Source organism: Hylobates moloch, unplaced genomic scaffold (genome assembly GCF_009828535.3).
Source record: "Hylobates moloch isolate HMO894 unplaced genomic scaffold, HMol_V3 SCAFFOLD_5, whole genome shotgun sequence".
Taxonomy (NCBI): domain Eukaryota; kingdom Metazoa; phylum Chordata; class Mammalia; order Primates; family Hylobatidae; genus Hylobates; species Hylobates moloch.
In genome coordinates, this window is record NW_026652280.1 from 112,824,271 (window position 1) to 112,842,877 (window position 18,607).

General features: G+C 34.6%; 1 protein-coding gene across 6 annotated transcripts in view; it reads right to left on the reverse strand.

The window, feature by feature from the left end:
* Positions 1-18,607, reverse strand: part of SYCP1 (synaptonemal complex protein 1) — a 138,059-nt gene that overhangs the window by 103,640 nt on the left and 15,812 nt on the right. For 4 of the 6 annotated variants that reach the window (XM_058439429.1, XM_058439426.1, XM_058439428.1 and 1 more), the window contains exons 9-16: positions 13,306-13,364; positions 11,729-11,798; positions 11,066-11,139; positions 9,704-9,812; positions 8,140-8,193; positions 2,170-2,264; positions 1,486-1,670; positions 113-180 (exon numbers count right to left, since the gene is read on the reverse strand). In XM_058439429.1, coding sequence (XP_058295412.1) covers positions 113-180; positions 1,486-1,670; positions 2,170-2,264; positions 8,140-8,193; positions 9,704-9,812; positions 11,066-11,139; positions 11,729-11,798; positions 13,306-13,364 — 714 coding nt within the window. The remainder of the gene's footprint in view (positions 1-112; positions 181-1,485; positions 1,671-2,169; positions 2,265-8,139; positions 8,194-9,703; positions 9,813-11,065; positions 11,140-11,728; positions 11,799-13,305; positions 13,365-18,607) is intronic. The other 2 variants (XM_032154901.2, XM_058439427.1) reach the window with 1 other exon arrangement.

An 18,607-nucleotide genomic window follows, 5' to 3' on the forward strand; every position in this document is an offset into this window, starting at 1 on the left:
ATCTCTACTGGCAAATGACAGAGGGGAAATTATATTTTATTTCAAAACAGTGTTTATGATTCTATAATAAGCTAATATTATTAAAGTACACACATTATTCTCTAAGTCTTACCCAGTTCACTTGATTTCTTTTGAAGCTCCATGGTAAGTATTTTCAATTGATCTTCATTTTTTTCCAATCTTGTAAAATATATCATTTTCATTACAAAATATTATTTTAGTCAGAATTCATCTCATAACTGAAATTGGTGCAATTTAGCAACTGATATATCTTAGAATAGATTCACCCACTGAATTGTTAAACATTTATTAAGTACCTACTCTGCGCAATATAGTGTAACATTTTAAAATAAGATATTACTATTATAAATACATAATTGTACATTACATTTATGTAATATACATAGATATACCTTAAAGCTTATGGTATAAGTTTTCTCTTAGCTGTTGATGATAATCAGATTAACGCATCCTAGAACTCTGAAAGAAATTGAGTATGTAACTACTATTATACTGAATTCTGCCTTAGGAACAATATAATTATGAGAACATGTATAATTTGGTTAACTTCTCTGGCTTTCTGTTTCCTCAAAGTATAAAACTGAGGTAATAGGGATAGAGGAATCTTAGGTAACCTACCATTTTAAAAATGAAAAATCACTGGATAGGTCAATCAAAAATATATAAATTAGGGGAGCTAGAAAGGCTAGCTTTTCCCTCACCATGCACAAGCAACGGAGAAAAAATATTGCTAGACCCCAGCTATGGCTTCAGAGAGAAACCTGCTCTCCTTTATCCTACCAAACTTAATTAACCCTAATGCTAATGAGACAAAAAATAATTATCTAGGCCTCCTAACACAGCTTTATATAAATATTTCCTTAATATAGAGTAGTAAAAAATAGAGTCTTTAAGACTCAAGTGTTAGAAAAACTGCTATTTAGATGAAATGAAAATACTAGTTTATTTTTTATGTAATCACATTTGTTAAACCATTTATTTAATAAGTTAATGATAATTATATTAATTAAATTGATACTGATTAATTGGTTAATTTAATAAACATAGAGTAGTACTTACCTATGCCAGGCTAGCTGTTAAATTTATAAATCAGAAAGGTCTACAGACCTCAGTAAGATAAACCCTACAGCCTGGAAGTTACTTCTAGGAAGGTAATAATAATCTACAGAGTCATTAAATATATCATATCACTGCATCAACCCTTCATGAGTTTATGTATATAACTAAATTCTATGGCAAAGCATACATGAGAACTATCCTAAAGAACATCTTCTTTTACATCTTTTCCCAAGATGTCCAAAGAAACTGTTAAACTGTATTCCCACTTTATACGTAAGAGACCTGACTACAGTTGTTATATGAATTACACATCAGTTGGCAATGCAAAGAAAATGGCATTGAATATTAAAAGTAAATTGTTTTTTATTCACTTATTTTATGTATTAAAAATAATAAATATTTTACCTTTGCTGTTCTGTTCTCAATAATTCTTTCAAGCTGCAGACAGTAGTTTCAAATTCAGTAATCACAAATGAATGAGCAACTCTAGCTTTATTAGATTCTTCCATTTGAGCTTCTTTTTCTTCAGTTAGCTGACAAATTGTTTTTGTTGCTATCTGTAAATCTTCCTCTAAAGCCTTTTGAGTACTCTAAATGAAATAAAGTATAAAATAAGAGCAATGATCCAAAGGCCTTAACCAAAAAAGCTGAACTCATCTGCTTCTATACATTTACTGCCCCTTTCCCACCCTCATATTTTCCTAACTATTATTCCTCCTCCCTACCCTGGAATGCCCACCCACTACTCTTATTTCAATTCACTGTTCTCCAAATCCCACCTATAGTTCCAACTCCTCCATGGAGCCTTCCTAGCCAACCCAGCCATACTGTTCTTGCAATTCTTAGAACTATTAGTTTATTACCTAAACCACCCTGTTGTCACCTGTCCAGGGTCTTGTATTTTAATTATACTTTTGATGCGTTTTTATCCAATGTCTCTAAACTATAGCATTTTGCAGAGTAGGATTGTGTCTTCTCTAACTATTTGAAACTCCAGGTCCTTGTACATTGTATTAGTATTTAATAAATATTTGTTGACTGATTGATAGTGTGAGACTTATTACACACTAATGAGTTTTTAAATCATACCACACTTCTTTGTAATGACACTTTAATATCTTCTAGTTCTTTAGTCAAATGATGCTGCTTCTCAATTGATTGTTTTAAGTTTTCACTCTGTAATTCTAAAAGAGAAAGTTATAAATAGATAGTACTTAGGAGAAGATATATACCAAGAAAACTAAGTATTATTTGTGACAATTAGTCTTTTTCTTCCATTAGATAATAGTCCAAAATGAGGGGGAAATATGCAAATATAGACACACAAATATTGGTCACCATCAAGCTTTATTGACTTTTCAGGACTGTTATCTCCCAAGAACTCAAAAATAAATATTTAAGGACTTAACATTTTTTATAATAGCAAAACATTAGAAACAACCTAAATATCCAAAAGTAGACAAATTATGGAGGTACATATATGGGATGGTATACCATGTAGCCACTGAAAATGTAATACAAATTTTATTGATTGATTATTAATTTGGATATTCATAAAATATAGAATAAAAAGAGTGGGTTTAAAGCAATATTTAAACACTGCATGCAAAAGGAAAAGATACACACTAAAATATGAAAAGTAATTTATCTCCCGATGGTAAAATTATTCACAATTTTATTTTCATTATTGATTATCTTGATTTTTTTATTTTTCAAAATATTCTCTTTATTTATTAAATGATAAAAGCTTCTGTCTCCACTTAAGAGCCCATTTTTAATAAATACTAAGTCTCAGGTACTAGTCTATATGTTTTATATTTGTGCACTCATTTTTAAACATCATAAAAACAATAGGAGAAAAAAGAAGTTCATTATATTCTCTGAATTCAAATTATATGATTTCCTTTTACTAAGCTACCTGGCCTCGGGCATGATACTTAACCAGTCTGACTACTTTTCCCACCTGGCATATTAGAATAATGATAATTATCCATATTATGAAGAGTCACCTGCTGTTAGAATTAAACAAGATAATGCAACTTAAAATGCTTAAGCACAGTGTCTAATCTATAATCAATAAATGATAACTGCTACTAAGATGATGATAATGGTGATATATGGTAGAAATTGGACCCTAATATTCATGATAATTTACAATATATTGGTCAGGCAGGCAAATAAACAATGATTGTGCTGATGGGTACTCACTAGAAGTTCTGAGTTTACATAGAGGGGACACCTAAGCCAAATAAGATCAGTCAGGGTTAGAGGTACAGGGAGACAGAAAAAGTTTAAAGACTTCAGGAAAGTAGCAGCTGAGTTGAAACATTTGAAAGACAGTAAGAATTAAATTAGCAGAGGTAATGGGAGTTAGGAGAGAAAAGGTCACGGGCAAGTGTAAGAGCATGTACAAAGGAAAACACAGAAGAGATAGAATGACACGTTCTGGCATCTAAAGAAAATGTATTTTAGGAGCATAAGGCTTGAAGTATAACGAATAAGCCACAGGAGATATGATTGGAAACATAACAAGGACAAGATCATAACAAGACTTTTATAACTTGTTCAGTCTTCTGGTTCATAATTCATGAAGACCATGCAAAACAATAAAGGATGTTAAGCAACAGAAGTACGTGCCAAGTTTATATTTTTAAAATTCCATTCTGAAAAAACTACATAGAATGAAAGGGTCATTGGTCCAACTCTGGGGAAAAAATAGAAAAAGTAAATCTGGGCCGGGCCCGGTGGCTCATGCCTGTAATCCCAGCACTTTGGGAGGCCAAGGCGGGCGGATCATGAGGTCAGGAGTTGGAGACCATCCTGGCCAACGTGGTGAAACCCCGTCTCTACTAAAAATACAAAAATTAGGTGGGCATGGTGGTACACGCCTGTAGTCCCAGCTACTAGAGAGGCTGAGGCAGGAGAATCACCTGAACCAGTAAGGCGGAGGTTGCAGTGAGCCAAGATTGCACCACTGCACTCCAGCCTGGTGAGGGAAATGTTGACTAATGATTGTGGTGTCCAATATCATACTATTTCTTATGGTCTGGTGATAAATGTCTCCTCTGAAAAATCATAAGCACAAACTAGCCCTTAGGCATGTATGGGAACAGAATGTATACTGCCAGAATTTTCCAAAGAGCTCCGAGCCAAAATTTAATTTGAAGTGCTCCTAAGTTTCCCCAGGATCCTAGAAAATGGAATACGCAAATTTTCTCCAGGCCTAATATACTGCTAATCCAGGCCTTAAAGAATTTCCACAAATAAAGTTACATGACCTCACAATCAACAAACACAATGGGAAACAAAGCACCATGAACAGAGTCAGAAAATGAACAAAAGGCTAACTTAGATCTGCAAAGATTTCATATTTTAGAATTATTGGCTATGAAATTTAAAAACAAGTATTATCACATACTTTGTAAACTAAAGGAAGATATCAGTAAATCAATAAAACTACTAGAAGTAATACATAAAATTGAAACTGGAAACTCCAAAGGGATAATGTTGAGCTTTGTCATTTAAACACTCCTGTAAAAGGGAATAAAAATTCAAGATCAAATATTAAGAATATTAAAGCATTAAGCTCCTGAAAAAATAGGAATTTGACAGGCCAAAAATGAAGAGAAAATAGAAACCTATAGAAGTAAGGTAACCACAAAACTTGTTTGTGCCCAGAGGGCATTTGCAGACCCTGGCAAAGTTGGACTTTTGGTTTGAAATATGATGGGATAAAGAATTTAAAATATATGAAAACCCAAAGATTACAGAAGGTAGAGGATGTCTAAGAAGTAAACGTTTGTACAATAAGTTGGAACAGTTTTGATGTAAGGAGCAAGCAAAAGTAAACCAACTCACAGGCAGATTTGCAGCCCAGGTTCAAATCACCTGAGTAGTTCGGGACACCCCAGGCCTTCAAGCTGCCTTAAGGTTGTCCCAAATATAGAAACATCAAGTGCATGGGGGAAAAAAAAAACAAATTCTCCCAGGGGGATGTTAAGCAGGCCTTAACTTATTCCTACAAGTAATCTTTTTTTTCAAGTAAAAATAATGAGGATAAAGTCAAAAACAATAAGGCACACAAGCAAACAAGGCACTTCGACTAAAAACTATCATAAACAAGACAGAATGAGAATCACAAACATTTAAAATAAAAAAATCAGAAAAGGACTATAAAACAGCTATGGTTTGTATATTTAAAGAAAAGACAAGCTTGAAAATAAGAAGAAATAGAAAACTAGATAAAATAGAATGGCAAGTTAGAAAAAGAAGAATAACATCTTAAAATAAACATCTTAGTAACTAAAAATAAAATGGAGGAATTTCATAATGTGTGAGAAATAAAAGAGAAGAAAATTAGTGAATTACAATATAGGTTAAAGTATAGAAAGGCAAAACATATAGGTTAAAGTATAGAAAGGCAAAACTGTTGAAACAGAAAAAAGAGATTAAGGCAATTACAATATAGGTTAAAGTATAGAAAGGCAAAACTGTTGAAACAGAAAAAAGAGATTAAGAGTCAAAGAAGAGTTAGAAAATAAATGTAGGTTTTTATTTTGGTTTTGGGTTTGGTTTTGTTTGGTTTGTTTGTTGGTTTGTTTGTTTGTTTGTTTGTTTTGAAACAGGGTCTCACTCTGCCACCCAGGCTGGAGTGCAATGGAGCAATCATAGCTCACTGTAACCTCGAACTCCTGGGCTTATGTGATCCTTCCACCTCAGCTTCCCAAGATGCACACATGTTTTTTCCTCAAAAATTTTTTCTTACTCAGAAAATGAGGAAACAGAAAGTAGAGCAAATACAATATCTGAAGAGATTATTGTTGAGAATTTCCAATAAACAATAGTAACAGACAGTAATTTACAGATTGAAGAAGCTATTAAACGAAACTAAGCCTATGAGTTAATATATTATACTGTAAATGCTAAAAATCAAAGATGAAGAAAATCTGAAAATCCATTAGAGAGGGAAAAGATATTACCGACTTCTTAAAATCAACAAAGTAAGCCAGTCGTGGTGGTTCACATCTGTAATCCCAGGACTTTGGGAAGCCAAGGCAGGAGGATCGCTAGAGCCCAGGAGTTTGAGACCATCCTGGGCAACACAGTGAGACCCTGTCTCTACAAAAAATGTTAAAATTAGCCAGGTGTGGTGGCATCTGCCTGTATCCCAGCTACTCAGGAGGTTGGGTTGGGAGGATCACTTGAGGGCATGATTGTGCCACTGCACTGCAGCCTGGGCAACAGAGCGAGACTCCATCTAGAAAGGAAGGAAGGAAGGAAGGAAGGAAGGAAGGAAGGAAGGAAGGAAGGAAGGAAGGAAGGAAGGAAGGATAATACCTTCCATGTGCTAAAAGAAATGTCTAGAAATAATGTAGGGTGTGCCAACCGAGAAAGACATATCATGCAAACATATCCTTTATGGATGAGAATGAACAAACAAATTTTCAGATAAATGGAATCTATGACAGCTAATCACAAGCATATTCTCACTAAAGGAGATTCTGAATATTCCTCTTTAAAACAGAAAGAAAATGGTCTGAATGAAAAGTTTAAGATACAAAAAAAAGAGCAAAGAAATTGAAAAAAATACATGGGTAAAACGAAATAAATATTGTCTGTATAAATCAGTAATAATAATGTCCTGTCTATAGAACTAACATACACATATTGTAGCACTGTTCACAATAGCAATATGGAATCAACCAGTGTTCATCAACAGATGACTGGATAAAGAAATGTGTGTGTGTGTATATATATATATATATATATACACAAATTGGAATAGATATATACAAATTGGAATACTGTTCAGCCATAAGAAATAATGAAATCATGCAAAATCTGATTGTTATCTACTTAAATTTTTGATAATTAATACTCTTGAGGAACCGTTATTAGCAAGTGACAAAATAAATTAGGTAATAACAGGCAAACATTGAAAAGGAAAACAAAAATTAGTTGATCATAATTAATTTAAATGAGTATTTCTAGGCGGGGTGGAGTAGTTAGTAGCATACCAACTCTCACGCTGGAAACAACCAGAAAAGACAGAATGACATAAAAGGACTAAATGGGCTAAGATTCTTAAAAGAAAACTGTTGAAAGTGAACTGATAAAGTACGACTGACACCTGCCGATCTGGGCATAAGCAAAAGACTAAGATGCTGTCTTAACCCAGGCAGAGTCCTGTTGCTAAGGTACGGAAAAGCCAGCTTACTTTTGAGAGGTCTCAAAGAGCTGAAGAAACAAAATTGAAGACTTGAAAAACCTTATATACTTGGCCAGTTTCCTTTCATTTAGCTCAGTCTCTAACTGGAATCAGATAATCAGCCCAACACACCCCCAATTTCTCTCCAGCAGAGAAAAGACAACATCATCGGGAAGCTCCAAGATTTTTCTTATTGCAATGTACAGAATTTAATTTTAAAAATTACTGGGCACACCAAAGGATAAGAACAAATGCCCAAACAGCAAAATAAAAAAGAAAAAGTAAAAAGAAAGAAAATCAAATAGTGGTTGCCAGAAGCTGCAGGAAGAAGGGAATGGAGTGTTATTTTTTAATGGGTACAGAGTTTCCATTTTGCAAGATGAAAAGAGTTCTTGGATGGTGAGTTCTTGGAGAAGACAGATGGTGGTTATGGTTGCATAACAATGTGAACATACTTAATGCTATAGAACTGGACACTTAAATATGATTAAGATGGTAAATTTTATGTTACACGTATTTTACCACAGTTTCAAAAAAGAAACAATAGAAATAAACCAACAGATGAGACATATATTGAAATAAACAGAGAATAGCTATAAAATATCAATGATGAATATATATTTAAGAGGTGAAAAATGAGATTTTTAAAAGAGGAGAAAACTTAACCAGAGAATTGGACTCTTAAGTAATCAAATGGAAACTTCAAAATGAAAAATACATGATTCATTTAAAGTTAAGAATTCAGTAGATGGGTTTAAAGGAAATTAGACACATCACAGCCAGGATTAGATAACAGATCAGTAAAAAATATCCACACTGAACACAGAGAAAAACAAGTAGAAGATACATACCTATGGAAAATAATGAAAAGTCACTTAAATGAACACACTTCAGTGGGTATGAGTCTACAGAAATCATATAGAATTATAGTTATTTATTACTTTTTTCACTTTATATGATAAGATTAAATATTATTTCATTCATCCAACTATTGAACTCATGTGCAAAACCATATACTGGGCACTACAGTTACAAAGATATTTAAGACCCAATCCCTCCTCAAGACACTCCTAGTCACAGGGGACAAACAGATAATGTTTATGCCCTTACTAAGAATTTAGCCAACAGACTTGGGGTGGAGAGAAGAGATTCATTTTGAGTACAGGAAGTAGCCAAAAGCATGGGGTGGGATCAAAAGAGCACAAAATATAGGTCAAGTTAAATTATTTCAATATATCTGGAGTATATCATATAGTAACAACAGTAAGATGAAATTAGCAAGTATAGATTGGCAGAAACCAGATAATTATTTGCCATGTGAAGATAAGAGAATGTTTTGAAGAATAGAAAAACAACAAATGCCATAAGATCCCTATAATGTTCTGGAAGGTGCATGGTGTTTCACAAACACTATGCCAAGTGTCCTGCCATTTAAAAAAGTTTGAAAAATATTCCCTAATAAGACAGTCTAAACATGACATGACACTCAGGATCCTTCATAAAGGGATCCAAATCTTTTACAATTTCATCTGTCTGAGTTCAATAAGATATTGCCACACCAGTCAGTTTACTAAAAATATACCCTAACATTCCTACTTCCATGACTTGCACAAGCCATTTATTCCACCTGTATTGTCTCCTCCAGTTCACTGTCTAGTAAACTTTTATGCAGTTCAACAGTTTTTCCCTAATGCCTTCTAAAAGTCTCTCTCTGGGAAAAATTAGTAACTCTCTCCATCGTACTCCCATATGATTTGTTCATTCAAAAAATAATGTTTGCTAGGCACAGTGGCTCATGCCTGTAATCCCAGAACTTTGGGAGGCTGAGGCGGGTGGAACACCTGAGGTCAGGAGTTCGAGATCAGCCTGGCCAACAAGGCGAAACCCTGTCTCTAGGAAAATACAAAAATCAGCCAGGCGTGGTGGTACACACCTATAGTCCCAGCTACTAGGGAGGCTCAGGCAGGAGAATCGCTTGAACTCGGGAGGCAGAGGTTGCAGTGAGCCAAGACTGTGCCACTGCACTCCAGCCTGGGTGATAGAGTGAGACTCCATCTCAAAAAAATAATAATATTATTAATTTTGAGTGCTTTGTATGTGCCAGGCACTGCTCTCGGCACTTGGAATGCAACAGTTCCAAGTCAGTGAACAAAAAAGACAAGGTCTCTGTCTCTGTGGAGCATATAGTTGAAACATTTGAAAAAGGTAAGAGCATGGAAAAGGGAAAAGAAGAGTACATGTATTTTACAAAAGCTCCCCAGGTTAATCTATTATGCCCTCCTCCAACCGAACCAACTCAGATTGAGAAGTACAGTACTAGAAAGCATTACAACAAACTTGTAATGAAAGTCAACGTTTAGAACATAACAAGAGGAATACATAAGGCACATTATATTATCTTATATAAATTCTTACTTGTCTTTTCCTCTAATTGATTAACTTTATCTCTGGATTCCTCTAGCAGAAATGTTAAATCTTTCATTTTATTTTCTTTCTCAGTGATTTGGATCAATAGTAGTGATACCTAAAATATTTAAATAATACATTATCAATATAAAAAGTTAAATATGACACCTTAACATTTATAATACCTACAATTATTTTATGTACTTGTCTACATGCTTTTCAGCTGGTCCAGTTAACCCTCCCACCCTGGTCTCTACTCCCTGGCAGCCAATGTAGAGACAGTGGCATATCAAATTGAAAAAGGCAATCTCTAAACATGGGTATTCCAGGCACAGGGATGGGTGGGGGTATATATAATGGAAAAGTCAACATATATAATGGTAAGATTCAGTCTGTCTTTGCTATCCTGCCCAATTCAGTTCCAGAATGCCATCAGCCAAGTTTATATCCACAAGCAAGAATTTAGAAACCCCCAGCAAAAAAAGTGTTACAAATAATGACATTTAGGAGTCCTCAGCAAAAACACTAGCTGGCCATGCCATCATTTTACAAGGAAGCCCAACAATCTGTAAGCTCTGCCCATGCACGTAGAACTCCAAAAAGCGTTTTAGTACTTCACTCTATTTTTGTGGTTTTTATTATTCTCTCTGTACTGTGAATTAATTTTTTAAATTATTAAGTAGATATCCCTGTTAACCATATTAGAAGACATCTTGTGGCAAATTAGACAAGAAAAACTGCAAATACAGTGAGAAATAGAAGAGGATTCTATTATATATATTGCTTTCCATTTGGGAAACAGAAGACTTGAAACTGATAGAGATGGCATAATAATAATCTGAAACATTCTTGTGAATGCCAAAGGATATAGAGTTAACATTTTCAAGTCTTCCACTACATGACATTAATATAAAAAACATCTGCGTCTTGTTTTCTTAGGCTAAAAAAGAAAAAAGAAAGACGCAACAGAATATTTTAGTTCCTCTTCATTGGTATTATGAATAGCACATTTCAAAACAAACTGCAAAATGTAAGTTGAGTAGTCAATGATCATCTATATGTTTCGTGAATTTTTTGTCTGAACAAAAGTTCTCACAAAATAATATATTTTGAGGCAATATCCTATTACCCACCGATATAAATATTATAGAAGAATAATTGATTAAAACCCAAAAAAAACTAGAGTGAGTACATATTTGAGTCAATTAAAATTAAGTGAGTCTAAAGGCTAAATATTTATATATGTATAATATTAAAATTCTCTCACAGGAATTTATCATACATTCAGCAAATATAAACTTCTTTTGAAATTTTAAGTATTTAATGAATTAGCAAATATAAAGAATACAAAGAGTTGGTTTTTTAAAAAACCTGCTTTTCCTTGTCATTTATTTCCTTCTTGTATTCTTGTTCAAGGTGTTGAATTTTTTCATAATCTTCCTTTACTTTAAAAATAAAACAAACATACTGTAATGTCATAACATAATTGTATAACATTTCTATTACAAACAAAATTTAAAGTTTATTTCATCTCATTTACCTCTAAATTATATTAAACTCTAAAAGTTTGTAATGAGCTAATATTGCTGTTTTCTTCCTTTCTGTTTAGTAAAATAGTAAATATAAATAATACCAGTTATAATAACCTAAAATTCTACAATTCTTATATATAAAAGTTTATTCTCTAAAACACTAATCTGAAATAACAGGTTTTAAATATATATAATATGATACATATACAATTATTTTAGCATGCATACTATACCAAGATATGTAAAAAGAGACCAAATCACATTTCTAAAAAAAAAATAAAATTAGTTTGATTTCACGAAAGATGTAGTTTTAAAGCTCAAAACTATTTTTAACAAATATTAATTCCCCGCCACATTCCACAAGATTTAGAGGGGCTTACAGAAATAAAGACAATAGAAAATAGTTGAGAGCATCAGGCTAAAGAGATGAAAACATTAATGGAATCTGATAAAAATATAAGTAGCAAAACAGTAATAGAAAAATTAAGATCCCTATACCTACACTTAAAATGCATTTCCAGTCTGGAATTCTCAGCTTGCACACGAAGTTCCTCAAAAGCTGTTATCATTTTCTGAAATATAAAGTTTAACTTTTAAGAATCATACTTAGATTTTTTTAAATAGCTTTCTTCAAACTATGAAAATATTACCAAATTTGTATCATGTGATCATTAAATTTAAAACCATACAATTTGGAATAACTAAAACACTGTAATTTGAATTACTTACTCAAAATGTATTAAGAGGGCCTTACGTTAGTTTCCCAGATGCTTAAATGCACTGGCAACATGTTATACAATACAAAATAGCAGCAAATGGATTGTTGGTACACCAGCCATTTACTTAATAGCATGTATCAAAATCTGTAATTTTATATTTATTTGTGCTTATTTATTTATGTCTTCTCCAGTAATGTGAGGCCTCTCCCCGTGAATCCAAAGTTCCATCATCTAGCAGCATGTGTTCATTCAGCATTCAACAAACCCTGCTTTGTAAAATCAGGTTAATTAATTAATTAATTACTGAGTGCCTATTATGTGCCAGGAACTCTTTTAGGCAATAGGGATAGAAGACAAAGTCTCGGTCGGGCGCGGTGGCTCACGCCTGTAATCCCAGCACTTTGGAAGGCCGAGGCGGGCGGATCACGAGGTCAGGAGATCGACACCATCCTGGCTAACACGGTGAAACCCCGTCTCCACTAAAAATACAAAAAATTAGCCGGGCGTAATGGCGGGCCCCTGTAGTCCCAGCTACTCGGGAGGCTGAAGCAGGAGAATGGCGTGAACCCGGGAGACAGAGCTTGCAGTGAGCCGAGATTGCCCCCCACCCGGGGAGCAGGAGCGACAGCCTACCAAAAAAAAAAAAAAAAAAAAAAAAAAAAAGACAAAGTCTCTACCCTACTGGAACTTACAATAAAGTGTAAAAAAGAATACAAATACACACACACACACACACACACACACACATCACATAAATGCCATGTAGCTTTACATGCTCTTGAGAAAAGTTAAATGAGGTGGATATATATAGAACAATCAAATAGAAATTTTAGATAAAGTATTAAGGGGAGAATAACAAAAAAGCAGAATGAAGTTTAGAAATGTGCATAAGATCTTAGCCATAAAAGTTCTGAAAAGGGTACAAATTCAAAGAACCACCATCAGAAAGAGCTTGGCAAATTTGAGAAACATAAAAGAGTGACTATAGCACAAAAGCAAAGTGGACAATGACAGGAGATGAGAAAACAAAGGTAAACAGAAGCCAGACACAGATGAATAATACTTTATATGTTTTCAAATTAACGGTTATGTGTCACAATGTGCTGATTTCTGACAAGAGTCAGTAAATATTTGATAAATTAAGTGATGTCACTAACATGTAAATCAAAAAACTCCTACATAACAAAACATTAATGCTCATAGTATAAAACCTTAGGAATTTTATTGGTGATACAATAATGTATCAACAAATAAATAATAATCTTTTTAGTAAGAATAGTTGTCCATATCTTTGTAGCAATCGCTCTAATTTGCTCAGAAATTCCTATGTTTAAAATACTCAGATTTCATTAACACTCACCTCAATGTTATTATTTAGATCCATATAAACTTGCCTGGTTTCTTCCCGTTCATATTCATCTATTGTTAATATAAAGATTTCAAGATTAAATTTTAAAATAAGATGTCAACAAGACAATACTCAAAATGCCTCCAGAAAACATTAAAATATTTAAAATTCTGTGTTAATGATGAACGTTGGATTATCTAAATCATTACTGGGTCTTTTTAAGTTGCATCAAAAGCTGTTTGGGTCCAGTCTGTTGTGAAGAAGCTCAGAAGTCACTGCTCCATCCTAACAACAGGTAAAAAGCTGAACAAACTAAAATATTAACAACTCTTCTCAGATCCTTAAGAGAAGTAAAGTCGCAGGACAAACTACTACCCCAAAATTGGAGAAACAGGCAAACACAGAGAGAATTACAACTTACCAAGGCAGAAACCCATAAGCAGAAAACTCTGTGGGAACCAGAGTTAGGGAAAGAAAACCTGAACTATAATTGACGCATTGCTGGAAATTCAGTGTAAACACATCTGAGAGATACACTTTGTGGAGGCTGGGTGTGGTGGCTCACACCTGTAATCCTAGCACTTTGGGAGGCAGAGGTTGGCAGGTTGCTTGATGCCAGGAGTTCAAGACCACCCTGGCCAACGTGGTAAAACCCCATCTCTACTAAAAATACAAAAATTCTCCAAGCATGGTATCACATGCCTATAGTCCCAGCTACTCAGAAAGCTGAGACATGAGAATCGCTTGAACCCAGAAGGCAGAGATTGCAGTGAGCTGGGTGACAGAGCGAGACTCTATCTCAAAAAATAAAAATAAAAAAACCTCTGTGGAGACCCAGTCATCAGAGAGGCCCCACATTCTTGTGAGTTTAACCTTCTGGAGCTCTACCAGGTTTCTCACAATGAACATAGGAAAAACATCCCCTTGTGCTTCTGACAGGAAAAGCCGTTTTGAACTATACCAATGTGTCCCATTCTTAACAAGGCCTCCCTTGGGAGAGCAAAATCTGCTGGGAATTTGTCAGAGCCTAACTAACCTGGGGGAAGGGAAATACCCAATTCCAGACAGCTCTAGCCTTCCATGTGAAGTAAGGAAAATGTCCAACTCCATCCCCCTCTAGCCATCCAGATGGAAAATGGGAAATTCACAACTGCAGCCCACTCTACCACCTTGTCCCGTCTAAGGAGGAGAGCGATGCAAGGGCTGAGAAGTATTTATGAAATTCATAATCTGGAGGCAAAAATTTGCTAAAAAACTGAGACCTAACCATAGGTCTATAGAACACTCCTCCCTCTATACTTTACCAGCACATTACAACAATTCCTTTACCCAGTACATCATGTGTAGCTATCCAAAACAATAAAAATACAAGTATACTAAAAGGCAAAAAATACACTTTGACAAGACAAGCATCAGAACCAGACTCCAATACAGTTAAGGATGTCAGAATTATCCCAGACCAGTAATTTAGAACAACTATGATTGATATACTAAGGGCTCTAGTAGATAAAGTAGACATCACACAAGAATAGATAAGCAATTTAAAGAGATAGGTGAAAATTCTAAGAATGACTCAAAACAAAAATGCTACAGATCAAAATCACTGTAACAGAAATGAAGGGCTTGTGGGTGTGGGGGCTCATGCCCATAATCACAGCCACTCAGAAGGCTCAGGCAAGATGATTACTTGAAGCCAGGAGTTGGAGACCAGCCTAGACAACATAGAAAGACGCTGTCTCTAAAAAAAATAAAACGAAGAAATGAAAGGCTTATTAGTAGACTAGACACAGCTGAGGAAAGAAATCTTTGAAGTTGAAGATACTTCAACAGAAACCTCAAAAACTGAAAGGCAAAGAGAAAAAAGACTAGAAAGAACAGAATAGAATATCCAAGAACTGTAAGACACTACAAAATGTATAATGGGAATACCAGAAGGAGAAGAAAGAGAAAAAAGAACATAAAAAAATATTTGTAACAATAATGACGAGAATTTTCCCTAAATTAATTTCAGACACCAAGTCACAGATCCAGGAAGCTCAGAGAACGGAAAGCAGGATAAATTCCAAAAACACTACACCTATGCATATTACATTCAAACTACAGAAAATCAAAGATAAAGCTAGAGGTAAAAAAAACATTTTACCTATAGAGGAGCAAAAAGAAAGATTATATCTGACTCCTCCTCAGAAACCATGCAGGCAAGAATAGAATGGAGTAAAATATTTAAAATGTTGAGAGAAAAAACCAGCAACACAGAATTCCGTAATTTGAGAAACTATCCTTCAAAAGTGAATAAATACTTTCTCTCACAAAAGTAGACAGAATGTGTTGCCAGCAGACCTGCCTTCCAAGAAATGTTAAAAGAAATTATTTAAAGAGAAAGAAAATGATTTATGTAAGAAATTCAGATCTCTATAAAGAAAAAAAAGAGCAACAGCTCATCTCAGTGGCTCACACCTGTAATCCCAGTGCTTTGGGAGGCCAAAGTGGGAGGATCACTTGAGGCCAGAAGTTCAAAACCAGCCTGGATAACATAGCAAGACCCCATCTCTACCAAAAAAAAGAAAAAGAAAGAAAAAAAGAGTATCAATGCAGAAATAAGTGAAGGCTAAATAACTTTTATTTTTCTCTTTCTTAATTGATCTAACATATAAGTTTGTCAAAAATAGTAATACCAATAATGGGCCAGGCACAGTGGCTCACACCTGTAATCTCAGCACTTTGGGAGGCCAAGGTAGGTGGATCACTTGAAGTCAAGAGTTCAAGACCAGTCTGGCCAACATGGTGAAACTCCATCTCTACTAAACATACAAAAGTTAGCAGGGTGTCATGGCACATGCCTGTAATACCAGCTACTTGGGAGGCTGAGGCAGGAGAATCACTTGAACACAGGAGGCGGAGGTTGCAGTGAGCCAGGATCATACCACTGCGCTCCAGCCTGGGCAACAGAATGAGATTCTGCCTCAAAAAACAAAACAAAACAAAATAGCAACAATGTATTAGATTATAAATGCTTATTTATGCTTTATATAAAAGAAATTAATGACAGCAATGATACAAAAGATGGGAGGAGGTCAGCCGGGCCTGGTGGCTCAAGCCTATAATCCCAGCACTTTGGGAGGCGGAGGAGGGTGAATCACTTGAAGTCAAGAGTTCAAGACCAGCCTGGCCAACATGACAAAACCCCGTCACTACTGAAAATACAAAAATCAGCCGGGCTTGGTGGTGGGCACCTGTAATCTCAGCTACTCAGGAGGGTGAAGCACGAGAATCACTTGACCCCGGAAGGTGGAGGTTGCGGTGAACCGAGATGGCATCACTGCACTCCAATCTGGGCAATAGAACAAGACTCTGTAACCAAAAAAAAAGAAAAAAAAAAAGATGGGAGGAAAGAATTATAAGGTACTCATATTAACCTTGAAGCAGTAGAGGGTTATTTGAAAGTCGACTTGGATTACTGTAAATATATATTGCAAACTCTAGTGAAATCACTTTAAAAAGTAAAAATAGAAGTATAACTAATATTCTAAGAAAGGAGAGAAAATGGAATCACATAAAATGCTCAATTAAAACCACAAATAGCACAAAAAGAGTAAAAGACAAAAATAGGAACAAAGAACAGGACAACAAATAGAAAAACAGTAATAAATGTGGTAGATAATAATCCAACTATATCAATAATCATTTTGAATGACAATAGTCTAAATGACCAACTAAGAGATTGTCGGAGTGGATCAAAAAACAATACCCAACTACATGCTGTCTATAAGAAACTCACTTTAAATGTAAAATCACATCTAGAATAAAAGTAAATGGATAAAGATATACCATATTAACACTAATCACAAGAAAGCATATTAACACTAATCAAAAGAAAATTAAAAACTTCTACTCTACAAAAGAGAATGTCAAGAGAATGAGAATACAAGCCACAGACTGGGAGAAAATGTCTGCAAAAGAAACATTTGATAAAGGACTGTTATCTATAATTTACAAAGACTCAAATATTGTTAAGTCTTTTCTCTTATTGTTGATTAAAATTCAACAATAAGAAAACAAGCAACTTGATTAAAAAGTGGGCCAAAGACCTTAACAGACACCTTACAAAAGGAGACATATGGATGGCAAATAATCATATAAAAAGAGTAGCTATATTAATTTCAGACACAGCCAACTTCAAAGCAAGGAAAGTTGTCAGATATAAAGAGGGCCATTTCAAAATGCTTTTAGAGCTGGGCACAGTGGCTCATGCCTGTAATCCCAGTACTTTGAGAGGCTGAGAATGGAGGATCACTTGAGCCCAACAGTTCAAGACCACCCTAGGCAACGTAGCAAACCCCATCTCTACAAAAAATAGAAAAATTAGCCAGAAGTGGTGGTACACACCTATAGTACCCACTACTCAAGAGGCTGAGGTAAGAAGATCCCTTGAGCCCAGGATCTCAAGGCTGCAGTGAACTATGATCACATCATTGCACTGCAGTCTGGGTAACAGACCAAGACCCTGTCTCAGAAAATAGATAAATAAATAAAAATAAAATGCTTTTGGGTCAATTCTCCAAGAAGATATAATAATTTTTAACATGCATAGGCCTAACAATATGGTGTCAAAATACATGAAGCAAAAACTGGTAGAACTGCATAGAGAAATAAATTAATCCACTATTATAGTTGAAGATTTCAACATCTCTATCAGAAATGGACAGATCCAGCAGGCAGAAAATCAGTAAGACATGTAAGTTGAGTGTCCCTTATCCAAAATGTTTGGGAACAGAACAATTAATATATCAGATTTCAGGTTTTTTTTTTTAGATTTTGGAATATTTGCATTGTGTTTACCAGTTGAGCATCCCCAATCTGAAAATCCAAAATCTGAAATGCTCCAATAAGCATTTCCTTTGATCATCATTTTGGCACTCAATTGGATTTTGGAGTATTTCAGATTTGGGATTTTTGGATTAGGGCTGCTTAACCTGTAGTTGGATTCAATAAAACCATCAATCACCTTGACATTTACAGACTGCTTAATCCAATAGTAACAGAATGCATAGTCTTCTGAAGCTCACATGGAACATTCATCAAGATAGACCACATTCTGGGCCATAAAACACACCTTAACAAATTTAAAAGATTATGAATTGTACAGTATCTGCTCTCAGATCACAATGGAATTAAACCAGAAATAAATAACAGAAAGATAGTTGGAAAATCACAAAATGCCTGGAGATTAACCAAGACACTTCTAAATGCCACCCGAGTCAAAGAAGAAATCTCAAGAGAAATTCAAAAATATTTTGAACTAAATGAAAATTAA